The sequence below is a fragment of the Heterodontus francisci genome, chromosome 5, assembly GCF_036365525.1.
Source record: "Heterodontus francisci isolate sHetFra1 chromosome 5, sHetFra1.hap1, whole genome shotgun sequence".
Classification (NCBI taxonomy): Eukaryota; Metazoa; Chordata; class Chondrichthyes; order Heterodontiformes; family Heterodontidae; genus Heterodontus; species Heterodontus francisci.
Genome location: NC_090375.1, coordinates 139,345,482 through 139,364,644, shown reverse-complemented (window position 1 = coordinate 139,364,644; position 19,163 = coordinate 139,345,482). Strand labels below are relative to the sequence as shown.

The following is a 19,163-nucleotide window of genomic DNA, read 5'->3' as shown; positions in this document are numbered from 1 at the left end:
TGTCTGTCTGCCCAGAATATGCCTTATTTAAACCCCTTATCAGAAATCTAGGGCTAGATTTTATGTAGGACATGGGCTTTTGGTGCCAGCCAAAAAGGCGGGGCAATCCTCCAGTGTTTTTCAATTAAAGATTCACAAGCCAGGATCTCTGACCCTTTAAAGACGGGGATCCAACCTCCATGAGCTGCCAGCCAATCAGAGGGCCAGCAGCGCAGCAATATTGGCAGCACCGTCAGGAACAGTTGCCACTGCCAGTACTGCAGAGGCCTCGAATCCAGACCAGCACTGTGACCCCAGACCAAGAGGTGGATGAGGTGGGGTTTATGAGGCCTGTCCGGAAGTCCCCAGCGAGGGGGTGTAGGGGGGTTGGTCATGAAGTCCAGGAGGAGGGGAGTCCCATATGGTAAAGTTGTTCCCAGTGGGGGTCCTCCATGGGCCAAAAACTGCCCACAGAGGAGGCCCCCCCCCACCAAAGCCTGCAGGCAGGGCATCTCATGTTGCAAGGCATCTTCCCTGCACAGTGGAGGCACCCCCGCACCCCCCCCCCCCCGCCACTGGTAAGATTCCAGAGGCAGCGAGACCAGGGCCTTAATTGGCCATTAATAAGCCACTTAAGGATCTCAATTGGCCTCTGGGTGGGAAGATCTTTGTCAGCCTATCCCACCCCTAGGAAGATCACTTGCCGACTGGGAGGCAACTGGCCCTCCACCCCGCCGCCTCCCGTCGTGATACTTTGTGCTCTCCCACCTCCTTCCCACCTCAAGGGGGGCCCATAAAATCCAGGTGCTAGTTTCTGTCATGTGACCACAGCATCTCTTTCTATCATCCTCGTATATAGTTTCTGATGGTTAGGCGAATGTGAAACAATGGAATCCGGTTATCACTGATCCATATACCATCTTGATAAAATAGAGCTTTTCATACCATCTTACTGGATTTCAAGTTTTGGAGTCGGAGAGTCTGTAACAGTATTGTGAACGCAGTTTTTGTTAAATAGTTGGAGAAGTGCAGCCATTACCATACGAAGGGTCATTTGCATTTTAATGACTTCTCAAAGATATGTCCAGAGAGCTTGTTTGCATTTTAATGACTTCATCAAGACTTGTCCAGACATGAAAATTAGCTTGAGATTCTTGTAGTTCCATGTGTATTGGCAGGAAAGAAAAAGTCCCCTGATCTCTCAACTCCATTTTGTTTGACAGGAAAGTGTCCATCTCAGATTTTTATTTCATAAGTTCATATTTATAGTTCATAAGTTCGTATTGTGTTCGCGTGACACTATCAAATGATCTCAAACTCTTGAACATAGACTCCTTTGGATAACTGAATTCCACCCTCCCGTCCACAATTGCCAGCCAGTCAATAAAACAATTACACTCAGATGAAGCACAGGAATAAAGCAAAAAGCTAAGCCCTGCATTGCACTCAATCCCCCAAACTGAGATTGTTTGTATTGCAGCTCACAATTAAATAACTGCACTGGAATTCCCCCATCCCCCATCTCATCCCACCCAACAGTCCTGTAATTATCTTCATGCCACAATATGGCAAAATGTGATTTTGTGCATCCATTCACCTGCACTGTTAAATTCTAATCTCAGTTGCATCACTGCTCAGGAACACAAGAAAGAGGCTAAATGTTTATCCATAAGGGGGGAAAATGAAAAGAAGCATCTTTAGGCATAGATTATCCGAATGCAATAACTTAGTTATATAGCAACTTTAATGTAGTTTAACATTCCAATGTGCTTTCCAGGAGCAGAAGTCATCAATTTACCCATTTGACTTTGGGAACTCCAAGGAAAGGGTTTAAAATAAAGTGTCAATAAAGTATCAATGGTGGCAAGAGCGAAATAAAAAATGTAACGTGATTTATATTGGTTCAAAACACCTTTTTTGGAATTAATGATAAAAAGCATGATATATTCATTCTCGACTTTGAACGTGCAATCCTATGCATAGCAAGTTTCAAAATGCTAATCCTAAAATTTACCCCTTCAAGTATTCTGCTTCCACCACCCTTTAGGGTATCACATTCTAACAGGATAGCCATTATGCACACAGCTAATTCCCACAAGTTATGAAAGCTCAGTTGTTTTGGAAAACCATAATTGCACTCCTTGTTCCCTTTCCACTATGCTCGTTGTGATGCTGCTGAGATCTGCAGCCTGTTTTCATGTAAATGTGCATTTATTGCCTTTATTTCATTACTTCATAGCAGAATCAAGATGACATTCATAGTAAGAATTATAATATATTTCATTGTTTAGTCCAAATGTTTGCACCGACCTTTGAGTGTTCTGATTTTCTTTGAAATTGCAACATTACTTTTTTTTAAAAGATAAAACCATACTGCTTCGGGTTCAGATTCTAGGTGGCAATTCTACCGACTTTGTTTGCAGAACCATCTTGAAATGAAGCAGGAATTTTGACAATCCCTATTTGTTGATTTGATTTACAGTAATAAAGCCAGATTTTTGTTTTGCGCTTTTAGATTCCAAATAACTTTTGAAATAAGAAAATGGTGTACATTTATCTTCAAACTTTTATAGAAATTAACAAAGGTGATGAACTCTTTCAAACGTCAGTTGATTAGAATCCAGGACCAGCATGTTCCTGTGAGGAAGAAGGATAAGTTTGGCAAGTTTCGGGAACCTTGGATAACGCGGGACATTGTGAGTCTAGTCAAAAAGAAAAAGGAAGCATTCGTAAGGGCTGGAAGGCTAGGAACAGACAAATCCCTTGAGGAATATAAAGACAGCAGGAAGGAACTTAAGCAAGGAGTCAGGAGGGCTAAAAGGGGTCATGAAAAGTCATTGGCAAACAGGATTAAGGAAAATCCCAAGGCTTTTTATACATATATAAAGAGCAAGAGGGTAACTAGGGAAAGGGTTGGCCCACTCAAGGACAGAGAAGGGAATCTATGTGTGGAGCCAGAGGAAATGGGCGAGGTATTAAATGAGTACTTTGCATCAGTATTCACCAAAGAGAAGGACTTGGTGGATGATGAGCCTAGGGAAGGGAGTGTCGATAGTCTCAGTCATCTCATTATCAAAAAGGAGGAGGTGTTGGGTGTCTTGCAAAGCATTAAGGTAGATAAGTCCCCAGGGCCTGATGGGATCTACCCCAGAATACTGAGGGAGGCAAGGGAAGAAATTGCTTGGGCCATGACAGAAATCTTTGTATCCTCATTGGCTACAGGTGAGGTCCCAGAAGACTGGAGAATAGCCAATGTTGTTCCTTTGTTTAAGAAGGGTAGCAAGGATAATCCAGGAAATTATAGGCCGGTGAGCCTTATGTCAGTGGTAGGGAAATTATTAGAGAGGATTCTTCAGGACAGGATTTACTCCCATTTGGAAACAAACAAACTTATTAACGAGAGGCAGCATGGTTTTGTGAAGGGGAGGTCGTGTCTCACTAATTTGATTGAGTTTTTTGAGGAAGTGATGAAGATGATTGATGAAGGAAGGGCAGTGGATGTTATCTATATGGACTTCAGTAAAGCCTTTGACAAGGTCCCACATGGCAGACTGGTACAAAAGGTGAAGTCACACGGGATCAGAGATGAGCAGGCAAGATGGATACAGAACTAGCTCAGTCAGAGAAGACAGAGGGTAGCTGTGGAAGGGTGCTTTTCTGAATGGAGGGATGTGACTAGTGGTGTTCCGCAGGGATCAGTGCTGGGACCTTTACTGTTTGTAGTATATATAAATTATTTGGAGGAAAATGTAGCTGGTCTGATTAGTAAGTTTGCGGATGACACAAAGGTTGGTGGAGTTGCGGATAGTGATGAGGATTGTCAGAGGATACAGCAGGATATAGATCGGTTGGAGACTTGGCAGATGGAGTTTAATCCGGACAAATGTGAGGTAATGCACTTTGGAAGATCTAATGCAGGTGGGAAGTATACAGTAAATGGCAGAACCCTTAGGAGTATTGACAGGCAGAGAGATCTGGGCGTACAGGTCCACAGGTCGCTGAAAGTGGCAACGCAGGTGGATAAGGTAGTCAAGAAGGCATACAGCATGCTTGCCTTCATCGGTCGGGGCATAGAGTATAAAAATTGGCAAGTCATGTTGCAGCTGTACAGAACTTTAGTTAGGCCACACTTAGAATATTGCGTGCAATTCTGGTCGCCACACTACTAGAAGGACGTGGAGGCTTTGGAGAGGGTACAGAAGAGGTTTACCAGGATGTTGCCTGGTCTGGAGGGCATTAGCTATGAGGAGAGGTTGGATAAACCCGGATTGTTTTCACTGGAACGATGGAGGTGGAGGGGCGACATGATCGAGGTTTCAAAGTTATGAGTGGCATGGACAGAGTGGATAATCAGAAGCTTTTTCCCAGGGTGGAAGAGTCAGTTACTATGGTCCATAGGTTTAAGGTGAGAGGGGCAAAGTTTAGAGGGGATGTGCGAGGCAAGTTCTTTACACAGAGGGTGGTGAGTGCCTGGAACTTGCTGCCGGGGGAGGTGGTGGAAGCAGGTATGATAGCGACGTTTAAGAGGCATCTTGACAAATACATGAATAGGATGGGAATAGAGGGCTACGGTCTCCGGAAGTGCAGAAGCTTTTAGTTTAGGCAGGCATCAAGATCGGCGCAGGCTTGGAGGGCCGAATGGCCTGTTCCTGTGCTGTACTGTTCTTTGTTTTTTGAAAGTGACTTTACTGTTGAGAGATTATTAGTACTGAACAACAATGCATACTTTTAATAAGAAATCTCAATAATATGATCTGACCATTTAGAACCCTGCTAAAGACAGTTCAGATGCAACAATAAAGTCTTGAATTTATATAGAGCCTTCGTACATCTCAGAAATGTCCAAAATGTTTTCCATTTCATATATTTTGAAGTGCAGTGGTGGTTGTTATATTGCCAGTAGAACAGCTATTTCTGTGCAAAGTTAAGTCCTGTAAACAGATGTATGACCAGTTAATCTGTTTATTGGTAATGCTGGCTGAGGAACATCTTACCCAAAGGTCAGTACTTCCAATAATGTAGCACTTTATCAGTATAGAGGCAGAATGGAAATGAAAAAAATGAAAGAACTTTGTAACCCCATGATAGTATACAATAGATGTAATGCTGACATTTATTCATCATTTATTTCTTCCAATTTCAGATATTCCTGAGCTTTATTTTCAAATGGGGATAATTAATTGTCAAAAGGACATTAACCCTTTGCTATAATGCTCTGATATCGGATATGCTGCTTACAGATTCTGCATAAAACACCATATCTATAACTTGTCCCTTCAGGTGTAATTGTACAACCTCATGCTTTCAGGAGGGATCCAAATACACAGGGACCACAGGTCAAAGAATTGTGACTTCCATGATATAGCACCATCTCCAAACTGAGCTCCCTACGAATGCAAGTCTCTACTGGAATCACAAGATAAAGAAATTACCCCACAACTCCCAAATACACCTTATAGAAAATATCATGTGCATCATCAGATGTAAAATTATTGGCATGGAATAACTATGTTGATACTTCCAATATGTTACTCTTCACAAATTCCTTTGTTTTTGCTTTCTGTTACAAATATATTAAAAAAAATGAGTGAAGTATTAAAAATATCAAACCCAATCCCAACCCACCCACTTCTGGGTTTAACAAAGGCGGGTCAAAGGGCAATCCGCTCCAGGAGGTTGAAAATTGAAATAGTTGAGTGAGGCTGACTGTCTCTGATTTAACCTGCTTTGCCCTGTTTCCCAGGACACTCGTCAGCTGAAGGGAGGCGAGGATAACTTTGGGGAGAAGGTAAGTACCTGTACAGTACTGCTTGTGGACCAGGAAGAGCAGGTGTGCATCCCCCTGGCCCCCCAAGCACCCACCCAGCCTATCAGACCCCTGTCATATAAAGACCCCCAGGTTCGGGGTTCAGACCCCCAGTACCCTTGGATTGGACCTCCTTTCAGGAGCTGGGGATCAGTTCTCCCCCATGACTGGACCCACTCACAGGGCTGAATCTTGTTCTCATCCTGACGGTGGATTTCGTGGCGAGATGGTGTGGAGAATTGGGGCAGAATCACCCGCCACAGAACCCGAAGCCAGGATTCCCGGTTCCGATTCTCCAGGGGTTGGGATAGGCTGACGACAACCTTTGCGCCCAGAGGCCAATTGAGGCCCTTAAGTAGCCTATTGATAGCCAATTAAGGGCCTCTTCCCACTGCCTCAGGGATCATACCAAAAGGCACACTCCAAGCACTGTTTTCCTCTAATTTTGCAACAAGCATTAAATAAAATTGTTTGATTTTCATCACACACAATATGCCTATCGCATTTTGAAATTTTTGCCTTCATTTTCACATGACAAATTTGGAAAGAGTTACCTTTAAATTTTGGATTTTTAAAGCAAAGTATATTCATACAGTTTAAAGAAGGCACTGAAATGGTAAGTGCTTAAAATCCAAATGAGCTAGGTTTGATGTTGTTTCTTCATAGATTGTAAATAATAAGCAATTCATTTCTCTGCCTCAACATTTGATAGTCACCACACACATAGATTGTTCCTTTCTGACTGTGAACAGGAGAAGATAAATGATAAATATCGAGAAACAAGTAGTCAGTCAGGTCGACAGATGGAAAACTGCAAGGGCACACTTTGGTAAGGTTCAGAATAGAAATACAGAAGGTTAGTTGGAAGTTATTTTGTTTAAATCAAGTAAGGCAACCCACTAATGTGGATAGGTGTTGCATGTTTCACTGTTCTGTATTAGTGCGCAAAGATAAGCTGCACAAAGTGAATCCAATAGTAATTGTTGTTCACTCATGAAATAAAGCAACTAATGATTTGCATCTGGCCTAATTTTACCAAATGTTTTCTTGAAGTAGATGAAGGAGCACACCAGCAAAAGACACAATATCCATTTCAGATTACAAAGGGATACCATTGTTATACCCCTGGGCTACATGACTGTATAGTTGGATATTAAACAGCATGCATACACCTCTAAACATAAGATGTTCAGATAGCTGATGCGTGTGACTAGCAATAGCGAAGGCTATAAACTTGTAGCCATACTTTTTTTCTCATCTTTGTTATTTTTTTCTGACAATAATCTTGTTTAATCCAAAAGGTGGACACTTTTTAAAATGAACCTGATAACCTTTTAATCTTTGTTTTGTGTTCTATTGCAGAAGGTACAGTTGGAATGTGTGGTGACCCTGGTTCTCCAGCACATGGATTGAGAGAAAAGAGTGAATTCTGGATTAAGGGCATTGTGCACTTTTCTTGTTTGACGGGCTATATTTTGCATGGTTCCACTGATAGGATTTGTCTTCCCAATGGCACCTGGTCAGGGCGGCAGCCGGCGTGTAAGGGTAAGTTAGATCTGTGACGTGTTAACTTTGTTATTACTGTAGGCTTGTAAATAATTAGTGTGTTTTGAAAATTCAGAGTATCAGAAATGAAAAAAAAGATACAAAGTAACAAGGGCCATAGGATTTCTAAGTAATCTATTAAATTATTACACAAACTTACAGTAATACTTGAATCAGACTGAAAGCAGAAGGTAATTATAATTATATAATTATATTACTTCAATACAAAGTACTTGTGCATCCAAAATAACATAAAAAAATTATTTTAAAAAGCCCTTCGATGTCATGAGTAATTTCTATTAGCGATATCAGTTTTTCTTCCCTGAGCAGACCTGCTATTTCAGGATAAATTGGTACTGGTTGATTACTGCTATAGTCTCAACCAGTGCTGGGACCCCCTCCTGATCAACAGTCAGAGTTTGAAAACTTTCCACTTTTGGGTTTTGCTGTAGGAGGACTTGCTGATGCTCCCATAGCTAAATACAAGTGTGTCAATGGAGTAACAAAGGGCACTGAAAATCTGGATCTCTTTCCCCCATAAAGCTGTTGAGGTTAGGGCAACTGAAATTTTTTGTGATTGATAAATTTTTGTTAGACAAAGGCATTAAAGGTTACAAAGGCAAGGCAGGTTAAGATATAGATCAACCATGATCGAATTAAATGGCAGAGCAAGCTGTGGGGACTGACTGGCCTACTTCAATTCCTAAGTTTCTACCTCTCTGTGAGGAGGAGAGATCAGAACTTCCAGGGAGAAGGAAAATTAACAATGAAAACAGGAATATTTTCTATGAGGTCGGAGAGTGTTGACAACACTTTGGTATTGTTTGAATGAAAGGAGGTACATTCACATTCCACATTGAAGTATTTAACCTCAGAGGTATTTCTTCTTAGAGTTTCCTTCTCCTCTAAATATGCGTATCTCCTCTTGCTACTGATTGCCAGATGCCAATGTGCCAGCAATCACGATAACAGCAGCTGCCAGTACAAAGCAAAACCCAAAACTGAAAAACATTACCCAATAAATTTGACACGACAATTGTTTTAAACAACAGTTACTTCAAAACTTTATGTGTTAATTGGAGGCGGGGTTTGCATGGGGTAACTTTAGATTACAATGATGTGCCTAAACATAATTTTAAAAAGCTATAATCCTAAACCTTCCAAATGGAGATTCAGAGCAAATAATGTAGTGTGATAGCACACTGAGGAACTTTTATATTTGGTTACATGAGCTGGGATTTGGTGCTTGCTGCTTTGTTTTTTTTTATGAAAGTGACAAACGTTAGGTATGAACAACAGCAAATGCTGGAAGTACGGTCAGCACCAATAAAGAAAAAAGAGGTCATTGATATTTCAAGTGTCCAAACCATCATCAGTTTAATATGCCTGTCCCTTTAAAAAAAAAGGCTAAATTACAGAGATTTCATTTTTGTCAATCACTCTTTCAAATTTAGTGCCCATCTCTAGTAAATCTAACTATAGCTAAACACGAAACAGACTCTAAGCGCAGAATTTTCCCAACCCGTTGGATATGGATTCGGGGGCAAGTGGGTTGGGAAAGTCTCAGAACGTGACATCGGGTCAGGATCCGATGTGATCCCGCCTTCTTCCTGCTTTCCCTGGGCCGGGATTGAAGGCAAGCAGTAATTAAGAACTCGTTGGGGTTGTAAGCCAGTTATGAGGTCCTTTAACCTTGAATAATGGATTTCCCAGCCTTGGAACATGTATCCCGACCTGTCAGCAACTTGCCAGGGTCACTGAGACAAGTGCACAATGGAAAGAGCTTCTTCAGTGCAGCTGCGAGTTTGTTTTTACTCATTCATGGGATGTGAGCATCGCTAACAAAGCCAACATTTATTGCCCTTGAGAAGGTGGTGGGTGAGCCACCTTCTTGAACCTCTGCAGTCCATGTGGTGTAGGTACACGCACAGGTACACCACTGTTAGGAAGGGAGTTCCAGGATTTTGACCCAGTGACAGTGAAAGAATTGACAGTATAGTTCCAAGTCAGGGGAACTAGCATATGTTGGTGTTCCCATGTGTCCGCTGCCCTTATTCTTCTAGGTGGGAAGGCTTTGATCAGAGATGCTGAAGAGCTCCAGCCATGGCCATTGAGAGACTTCATTTCTCTCAGAGCATACTTTCACTGCTTGACAGGTGATTGCCAATTTCTTGGAAGACACTTCACCTGTCCCGCACTTCGCTCATTTTTAGCTGCACTTCGCTGCTGCCAGCCTTCACCGTGGCATTGGATAAGGCTGCAGCCCTACCTTTCACTTCTGCTAAGGGGCAACAGCAGAGGTTACTGCACTGCCAATGGCACCAGCAGCAGCACCAGCTGTCTTCTCAGCCACATGCCCCTCCACAGGGCAGAGATGTTGGATACCAAGATCCAGCTGGAAGGAGACCAGACCCCCAACAGAGAGTCTACAGGCAGAGGATCAGCTCTGTCAATATATGTGCAGATCAGTACCTCAGGAGGCTCAAGCTTTCACAGCAGGTCATTGCTGACATCTGCAGCCTCCTGGAACAAAACCTCTTTTTCAGCGGACCAGGTAGGCATGCATTGCCAATGTTCAATAAGTTGTCTGTCCCTGGAGGGCTACCCACCACGACGCCCTCCACCCCCCAAACCTGATCTATGCCTATTAATACGTTATGTGCTCTCTTCTCATGCAAGGAGAGAAAGCAGAGAGGTGTGAATGTTCTTAATGGCTTTTCTGCGGAGGAGAGAAGGACATATTTGTGGAGGGTGACTGTGAGTTATGGGTGTGAGAGGGCAATAGGCTGAGGGAGTGTTGGCTGCTCAGATGGGGATGTGAGGTGCCTGCAGGGAGAGGTATGAGTGGAGCTGCAAAGCTTTATATAAATGTAGTAAGACTTTGTTACTTTTAGATTCCAATTCAGTTGTAACAAAAACTAACATACCATTTGCCTTTCTAATTGCTTGCTGTACCTGGATATTAACTTTCTGTGATTCATGCACAAGGAAACATAGTTCCCTCTGAATGCAAATATTTCCCAGTCTCTGACTATTCAAAAAATATTTTTTTTGATTTTTCTGACCAAAGTGGATAACTTCACACTTTGCCACATTGCATTCCATCTGTCATGTTCTTGCCCACTCACCCAAGGCCCTCTGCAGCCTCTTTGCATCCGCCTTACCACCTACTTTCCCACCTAACTTTGTATTGTCAGCAAACGTGGATACATTACACTAAGTCCTCTTCATTAATATAGATTGTAAATGGTTGAGGTCCAAGTACTGATCCTTATGGTACCCTGCAAGATAAAGCCTCCCAACCAAAAATGTCCCAATTATTCCTACTCTTTTCTGTCCATTAACTAATCTTCAATCTATGCTAATATATTACCCCCAATCCCATGAGTCCTAATTTTGGGTAATAAACACTTGTGTGGCATCTTATCGAATACTTTTTGAAAATCTGAATACACTACATCCATTGGTTCCCCCTTATCCATCTTACTACTTACATCCTCAAATATCTCTTAACAAATTTGTCAAACATGATTTCCCTTTCATAAATCTGCATTAACACTGCTTAATCATATTATGATTTTTTATATGCCCTGTTATAGCATCCCTAATAATAGATTCCAGAGTTTTGCCCACTACTGATGTTAGGCTAATTGGCCTGTAGTTCCCAACACAGGAACACAACACAAGAATTAAGAGCAGGAGTAGGCCATTCGGTCCCTCAAGCCTGCTCTACCATTCAATACAATCATGGCTGATCTATTGTGGCCTCAACTCCACTTTCCTGTCTGCCTCCCATAACCCTCGACTCCCTTGCCAATCAAAAATCTATCTAACTCAGCTTTGAATAAATTCAAATGACCAAACCTCCACTGCTCTTTGGGGAAGAGAATTCCACAGACTAATGACTCTCTGAGAGAAAAAAATTCTCCTCATCTCAGTCTTAAATGGGATATCCCTAATTTTTCAACTGTGTCCCCTACTAGGGGAAACATCCTCTCAGCATCCACCCTTTCAAATCCCCTCAGGATCTTATATGTTTCAATAAGATCATCTCGCATTCTTCTAAACTCCAATGGGTATAGGCCCAACCTGCTCAACCTTTCCTCATAAGATAACCCCTTCACCCCCATTTTCTCTGTTCCTGCATTCTTAAATAGTGCAGTTTTGTTGGCTACCTTACAATCCTTGGGAACAGTTATAGAACTTAAGCAATTCCAGAAAATCAAAACCAATACATCCACTAACTCTGCAGCTATCTGTTTTTAAAACCCAAGGATGCAAGTCGTCAGGACTGAGTGATTTGCCTTCATTTAGTCCCTTTAATTTCTCCAGAACTATTTCTCCAGATTCCCCAGCCAGGAGAAACACTTTCTCAGCATCTGCCCTATCAAGTCCCATAAGAATTTTGTGTTTCAATTAGATCACCTCTTATTTTTCTAAATTTCAGGGAATATAAGCCTAGTCTATTCAATGGATTGGATTTTATCAGCCCTTTGGGGACTGACTGGGAGATGGGAAAGCTGGCAAAAAGGCATGGGAAGGTGACAGAAGGCCCACCCGCCCGGAGCCCAATTGAGCCATTTTAGTGTCCAATTAAGGGCCTTTTCCCGTATCCGTGGGCATTTTATCAGTGCTTAGGGGGTCATCTGCCGGATGGGGAGACCGCTTGGTAAACTGATTCCTCCTGGAGGGTTCCAGGGGTGGGACTTGTCCTCCTTTTTGGGTATCCTTTGGCCCACAGAGGGGCCCTCTGGTTGCAATGGCCACCCCTATGGCCTCAGCAACTTGCCCTCAGCGACCGCGCCCAAACGCCTCTCGCTGAACCTGCCTAACTGGCCCTGGTGCCCCCAGAACCCACTTACTGATTTTGAGAGCGCACGGCCATCGATGCACCCTCATCCACCAGGTGCAGCAGTTTGTCTGCTGAGCTGCCAGTCCTCTGTTTGGCCGGCAGCTCTGGGGGGGAATAGGTCACCATACTTAATAGAAGCAGCAGCCCTGGTGGCAGCCACTTAATTGGCTGCCACCAACAAGATGTGGCCCCAGATCCCGCTGACTGCTAAAGCAGGTTCGTCTTCCACTTTCAACCCCAGTGGCGAGACCTCTGCCGCCTCCGTAAAATCCAGCACAATCTCTACTCACAGGGCAAACCCTAGGAACCAGTCTAATGAACCTCCATTGTACTCCCTCTAGGGACAGTATGATCTTTCTTAGGTAAGGAGATTAAAACAGCAGCAGTGGGCTGAATTTTATGGGTCCCAAAGAGATGGGAACGGAGGCTGGCGGGGAGGGCATAAAATTGTGTGAGAAGGTAGGGGGTGTAGTGCATGTCACCTTCTCAACCCCTTCAAATTTATTCCAGGGTGGAAGGCCAAGGACACTCTTCCCACCCAGAGGCCAATTGAAGCCCTTAAGTGGCCACTTAAGTGCTTTTTCCCACCACCGCTGGTATTTTACCAGCAGCTGGTGGGAGCCCTGCCATGTGGGGAGGTCATCCAGTAAAACAAGGCAGCCTCCCTGTGAATGGGGGGGTGGCCCTCCTGCATGGACAATCTGTGGCTTACAGAGGGCGCCCGGCAGCAAAGGCCGCCCTTCCGCAAACAACATGCTTCCCCCACTGTCCTTAATGACCACCCTCCACCGCACCCCCCCCCACCCCACAACCCTTCACCAGGGCCTGCCGGACTGAACCCGGCGAGCCTGACCCATTTACCTGAGGTCAGGTCTCCAGCACTGGTCCTGGTCCCATGCCTTCCATAGTACCGGCAGGGCCACCACTCCTGGTGGCACTACATGTACTACTGAGCTGCTGCCTCTCTGATTGGCCGGCAGCTCCTGAAGGCAGAATCCTCATCCTTAAAGGAACAGGGACCCCGATGGAGGGCAGTTAATTGGCTGTCTGACATGGAATTTGGCTAGGGGGGCCAAAACAGAGCCGAGTCGCGGTCGCTCCCTGCCTTCCAGCCTATCACCGGGATGCCCATCGTCAAGGTAAAATTCATCTCAGTACTCCAGGTTTAGTCTCTGTGCAATTGTTGTAATACTTCTTTGCTCTTATACTCCAATCTCTTTGTAACAAAAGATAACACACTAATAGTCATTTGATAGCACTGAACATGAGTATTGCTGAAAATAGAGACATGTTGTCAAAGCTTTTCATCGCACTCATCAGGACAATCCGCAAGGATGCCAATGTAAGGGAACACAATGACTTTATACTGTATGAGAAGAGGGTGCTGATTGGTTGGCAAGTGAACTCTGATTGGTAGAGGTGTTGCCATAGAAAAGGCACCAGTTTACGATGACTGACAGTTAACTTTGTTCGAAATTTAAACCATGCAACTTGACTCTGGTTAAGGCATTGCCCTGAGGAATGAACCAGTGAATGGCTGTCACTTATTTTGTTTAGTTGGAACAGGCGCAATGTTTGTACATGTTCTTTATGTCTGCAAAGAACACGTCGTGTGTATTAATATATGTAGCTTCCAGTACGTGCAAATGCACCGCACTGCGAGCCCTACTGACAATCTTAAATTGTTTGTCAGCATAATTCTTAGCAGACTGACGATTATTTAGCAAATGTTGTCCAATTGCAGAATCACATCTAATGTTGGACACTGTGTTTTGAGTTTGATAAGTGCAAGAAAAGTTTCAACAACGTATCTCTATTTTCAGTAATACTCAAGATAACATACTATTTGCCTTCCTAATTGCTTGCTATATCTGCATGTTAACTTTCTGTGATTCATGTGCAAGGACATCCAAATCCCTTCGAATGCAAACATTTCCCTGTCCCTCATCATTCAAAAAATATTCTTTTTAAAAAATTTTCCTACCAAGGTGGATAATGTCACACTTCGACACATTGTATTCCATCTGCTGCCATGTATTTGCCTACTCACGCAATCTGTCTATATCCATCTGCAGCCTTGAAATACCTCATTCTCTCTTGACCCTTGGTTCTCCAGTATTTCCTGAATTAGTTTTGTGTCTACTACCGTGAAGACCATTAACAAAGTTTTATTTAATGTCTCTGCCATTTCCTTGTTTGCCTTATAATTTTACCTGTCTCAGTGTCCAATGGACCCACATCTCACTCATCTCTTCCTACTTTCATATCTATGGAAACATTTACAATCTGTTTTTATGTATCTTGCTAGTCTTCTTTCAGATTCTCTTTTCTTTTTCCTTATCAATTTCTTGGTCCTCCTTTGCTTAATTTTAAGATCCTTCCAATCTTCAGGCTCACTACTAATTTTGGCAACATTACACACCTCTTCCTTTGATCTAATACTATCTTTAACACCTCTTGTTAGCCACGGTTGGACCATGTTTTCTGTGATGGTTTTGTGCCTTAAACGAAAGTATATTCATTGCAAATTATGTATTAATTATTTAAATACTAGTCATTGCTTGTCTACCATGTTATGCTAATGTGCTTTGTTGAAAATTTTCTTCAATCAACTGACTGGAGATCAGAATTTATTTTTTTAAGACATTTTAAATAGACCAGCTAAAAGGATAACTTTGCTTGCAGCTTAAGGTGGCTACCTAATTCTACACTGCAATGCTTGTGAGGAGGGAGACAAAATATCTGTTCATGCCCCAGCAAGAACCAAGACCCAGGAGGTTTAAAGGAACTACCTGTTCTTTTTAGCAAGAGAGAAATACTGCTAACTCTGTTTGAATGACTGAGTGACTGTCATGTGACAAGCCTCTCCCCATCTATGGTTTTAAGCTTTTGTCTCTCTGCAGCAGAGAGAGGAGAAGTAACTGGACTCTGACACATGCAGACCCAAGTGGTTCGCTCTCTCTCTCTCTCCATTCCAGCTTGAAAGCTTTCAAATCCTGCTTGTTGACTGACCACCTTTGCATACTCTGGCTACAATCCGAAACCCTGTTGGAGGAATTCGTCCGCATCGCTATCTCCAAGAGATCCACTGAACCAATCATCTACCTCTATCAATCTACCTCTTTAAACTAAAAGCCTCAGGACCACCAAATTCAGATAGAAGCTAGTTAAATCACCAAACGCCACAGACTGTATACCCTTTTTCCTATGGACTCTAACTCAACCAATCCACCTTTCCGCACTCTGTAACCTATTTGTATGTGTGTAAACTTCTGGTGTGCGTGAGTGAAAGTTGGCAGATTGTTTATTATTTTTGTTAGTTCGGGTTAGGTACAATAAAGTTAATCTCTTTCTTTGTTAATTCAAGAAAACCTGTCCGATCGGGTCTTGTTATGATCATAGCAAGCAAGTAATCAAATGCCTACTGAATTGGCCAGTACATCCACTTTAAGAAAGAATTAAACCTGTTGTGGTCAAGCAAGGAGAGGGAAAAGAGGGAAGCCCTTTGACACCTTCTCACTTGATGGTAACAACCCTCATTACTTTTAATGTAATTTCCCAATCTAGCCAATTCGCCCTTCATACTTATGTAGTTTGCTTTGTTTAGATTTAAGATCCTAGTGTTTGACCTTTAAACTTGATCCCTAGAGGCCCCTTTACTACAAGATTATTAATTAACCCTTTCTCATTGCACAGTACTATATCCAAAATAGCTTGCTCCCTCGTTGGTTCCTTGACATACTGATCTAGAAAGCTATCTTGTATACATTTCATGAACTCTTCCTCACACTATTACTGGAAATTTAGTTTACCAGTTTCTATGAAGATTAAAGTCCCCCATGATGACTGTATTACCCTTATTGCATGCTCCTCTACTTTCCTGATTTATATTCTGTCCTACACTAGAACGACTGTGAGATGATCTATAAACAACTCCCACCAATGTTTTCTGGCCCTTGCTGCTTCTTAGCTCCAACCAAACTGATTCTACTGCTAGATTTTCTAAGCTGAGGTTCTTTCTCTCTACAGTTTTTGTCCCATCCTTTTATTACCAGGGCTACCCCTACTTCTTTTCCATTTTACAAATCTCTTCTAAAAGGCACATGAAGAGTGTCTATTAAGACTTAGAGGTGTGAAAAAAATATCTTCAATGCCAAATCAAAGATGAGCGTGCATTTACATAACATCGCTCATGGTCCTGGGACCTCCCAAAGTGCTTTCAGTGCAATCACTTGTAAGAAATGGAACAGCCAATTTATGCGGACACAAGAGAGAACTCTCCTGTGCTACTTCAACACAAGGCCATGGGAACTTTTATGTCCACCTGAAAGAGTAGACTGGGTCTCAGTTTTATGTATCAGTTGAAAGAAGACACCTCCAACAGTGTAGCATTCCCTCAGTACTGCACAGGGGTGTCAGCCGAGGTATGTGCTCAAGTCTGTGAAGTGGGACTTGAACATTTTGCCTCAGAGGCAAGAATACTACCACTGAGCCATGACTAAGACCTACATTATTGTAGCACCAAATTACATATCTCCCACTAAACCTTTAAAGATTTAGTTGAAATTTGAACTGCAATTTGTTGGAGCATTGATTATGCTTTTTATGATTTCCCAGTGGAATTATGCCAGAATTTAATTGCAAGCACTTTCACTTCAGTTAGTCTGCTGTATGCAACACATTTCACTTTGTGGACTTTTGACAAAACAACATCAATACCATACTTTGTCTCACGGAACAGGTGTCAGAAACTGAGCACAGCTTTCAAGATGCGGCAGTAAGCCGTTGTTCCCAGAATTAAAGTAGCAACCTTTGAGTGTGCAATAGTTTAGCAGTCTCAATTACTTCAGTAGCCCAGGAGACAATTCTTTACCAATTATATCCTGAAAAGTGCCATTAATATTTGTTTTATTACACTTATTTATTTTTTAAATGGCAATGTTTTTACCTTTCCTGAGTTGATAGAGAGCATGCTTTATGACAGTAGTGAGCCATTGCCTATTCTCTTCCTTACTAGCAAATCTCAAGAGCAGGTTGTCTTGCCAGTTGACTTCAATTAATAGGCAACAGTAGAAACAAATAAATAGGGCAGAGGGCATAATGGATGGATGATCCATCACTGCCTGTTTTGTGTTTCCACCGAAGTTGAATTTTACTCCGTAATGGAAAATACAGAAGCATAAACTTAACTCATGGCCACTAATTTTACACTCTTAGGGCTGCATTTTGTTGACTCCCGACATCAGGTCAGTGGTGGAGGCGGGGGGGGGGGGGTGGGGCAGAAGATTGCAGTGGTAGCGGCGAGGCCCCATGGTGGCCCCCTGCCACTCGGTAACGGGATCTGACTTTAAATACTTAAATAAACCTCATGAACACATTTATCTACAATTTCCCGTGATCTTACTGGCTGTCCGGGATCTTCTGTGTAGCAGCTGGCACTCTCGCGCCTTCACTTTCCTTTCCAGGGAAAGCTGGCGCCAACGAGGTGGGAAAGGGAGAATTTAGGTTTTTAGTGTAGTTGTGGGGGGTGGTGTGTGGAACGGGGTCAACTCTGCATTTCTAGTGTGCGGGGCAGGAAGGGGTGACCTCTGCACTTGGTGCAGTTGGTGAATTGGGGAGGGGGGCTAGGTCAGATCTTCAATGTAAGTATTTTGGAGGGTAGCAGGGTGGCTATTTATTTTCATTGTATTGGGGCCGGGGTACAGGTCAGAAACTTATTTACAGTGTAGTGGGGGGTGGTGGGTACAGGGTTCAACTGTGCAGGTCTGGCAGCCCTTTAAAAATGGCGCCAGCGCCTGCGCAGAGACAGCTGATGCCATTTACGCATCGCAGAACCTGCCCCCGCCACGTGATTGGGAGCAGAGGCCTGCCCTGCAAATTTAAATGAGCCGCCATGCAGCCCGCCATTTTTTTGCATGCCGCAAAAAGAAAATTCAGCCCTTACTATAAGCATCAGTCCTTGGAATTACCTCTGGTAATCATTTACCTCAATGTGCATTCAAAGTGCACCCAACACCATAAGAAGTCGTTCATTTTCTTGTCATCCAGGGCACGGCCTGAAACCAGTAATGGCCTAATGTTATGTGAATGGGAGTCCTGTGTCTGTTTGAAGGCCCTTCTGCCAAATTCGACTTCCTGACCATTGAATTCATTCATTGCAAATCCAGCCCACAAATTCTAAACGGGATCAATAGGGCAGGAGGCTGTACAACTTTTATCTAAAGGGTTCCTCAGCAGCATTAGGCATGTATCTGGTTAGCTTTTTTTTTTGTCTAATTCTGGCTGCTGGAGTGATTGCATAAATTGCGACGAATAATTCTTTGGAGGTGAAAGACAGACCAAAATTTTACAGTGGGTGGGGGAGCCCCGTCCACCGGCCAAAAAGTCAGTGGCGAGCCAGCCTCCACCGGGCCCGGCGATCCAGACTAGTTTTACAATCCCCACACCCTTAATTTGTCTTGGGCGGGACTTCCACCTCATTGAGGCAGGAAGTCCCGCCTAATGGAGCTGCTAGACAATCAGTGGGCCGGCAGCTCTTAGTCCCAGCAGCGCCACTGGGAGTGGTGGCCACTACTGGGACTAAACCCAGCTTCATGATGAAGCTGAAGGACGGCCCCGGAAAAAAAGTAAGTTTTTAGGGCGTCATCAGGCCCCAGACTGGCAAGAGGGGTCAGTTAGGGGGGGGCGAGGGCGTGTTGTGCGTTGAGGCTGGTTGGGGCTTTGGGGGCAGCTCTCCGTGGGGCACAGGGTGCCCAATCAGGAGTGCCCCCTCCCACCAGCCCGCAGGAAGGTTGCCTCGTTTTTTCAGGCAGTCTTTCTGAGACCACAGTCGCCCATCTGCCAAGCGTAAAATGCCCATGGTGACGAGTGCAAGCCCTTAAGTGGCAGTTAATTGGCCACAAAAGGGCCTTGATTGACCTGGAGCGGGCAGGTGTAAATTGGCAGCGGAGGCAGGAGCGAGTCGGGAAGGGCCCCCCCCCC

General features: G+C 43.5%; 1 protein-coding gene across 1 annotated transcript in view; it reads left to right on the top strand.

The window, feature by feature from the left end:
- csmd3b (CUB and Sushi multiple domains 3b) overlaps positions 1-19,163 on the top strand; it is a 2,327,439-nt gene that overhangs the window by 2,219,958 nt on the left and 88,318 nt on the right. Inside the window, exon 57 of the mRNA XM_068032163.1 lies at positions 7,148-7,330. Within this exon, the coding sequence (XP_067888264.1) occupies positions 7,148-7,330 (183 nt within the window). The remainder of the gene's footprint in view (positions 1-7,147; positions 7,331-19,163) is intronic.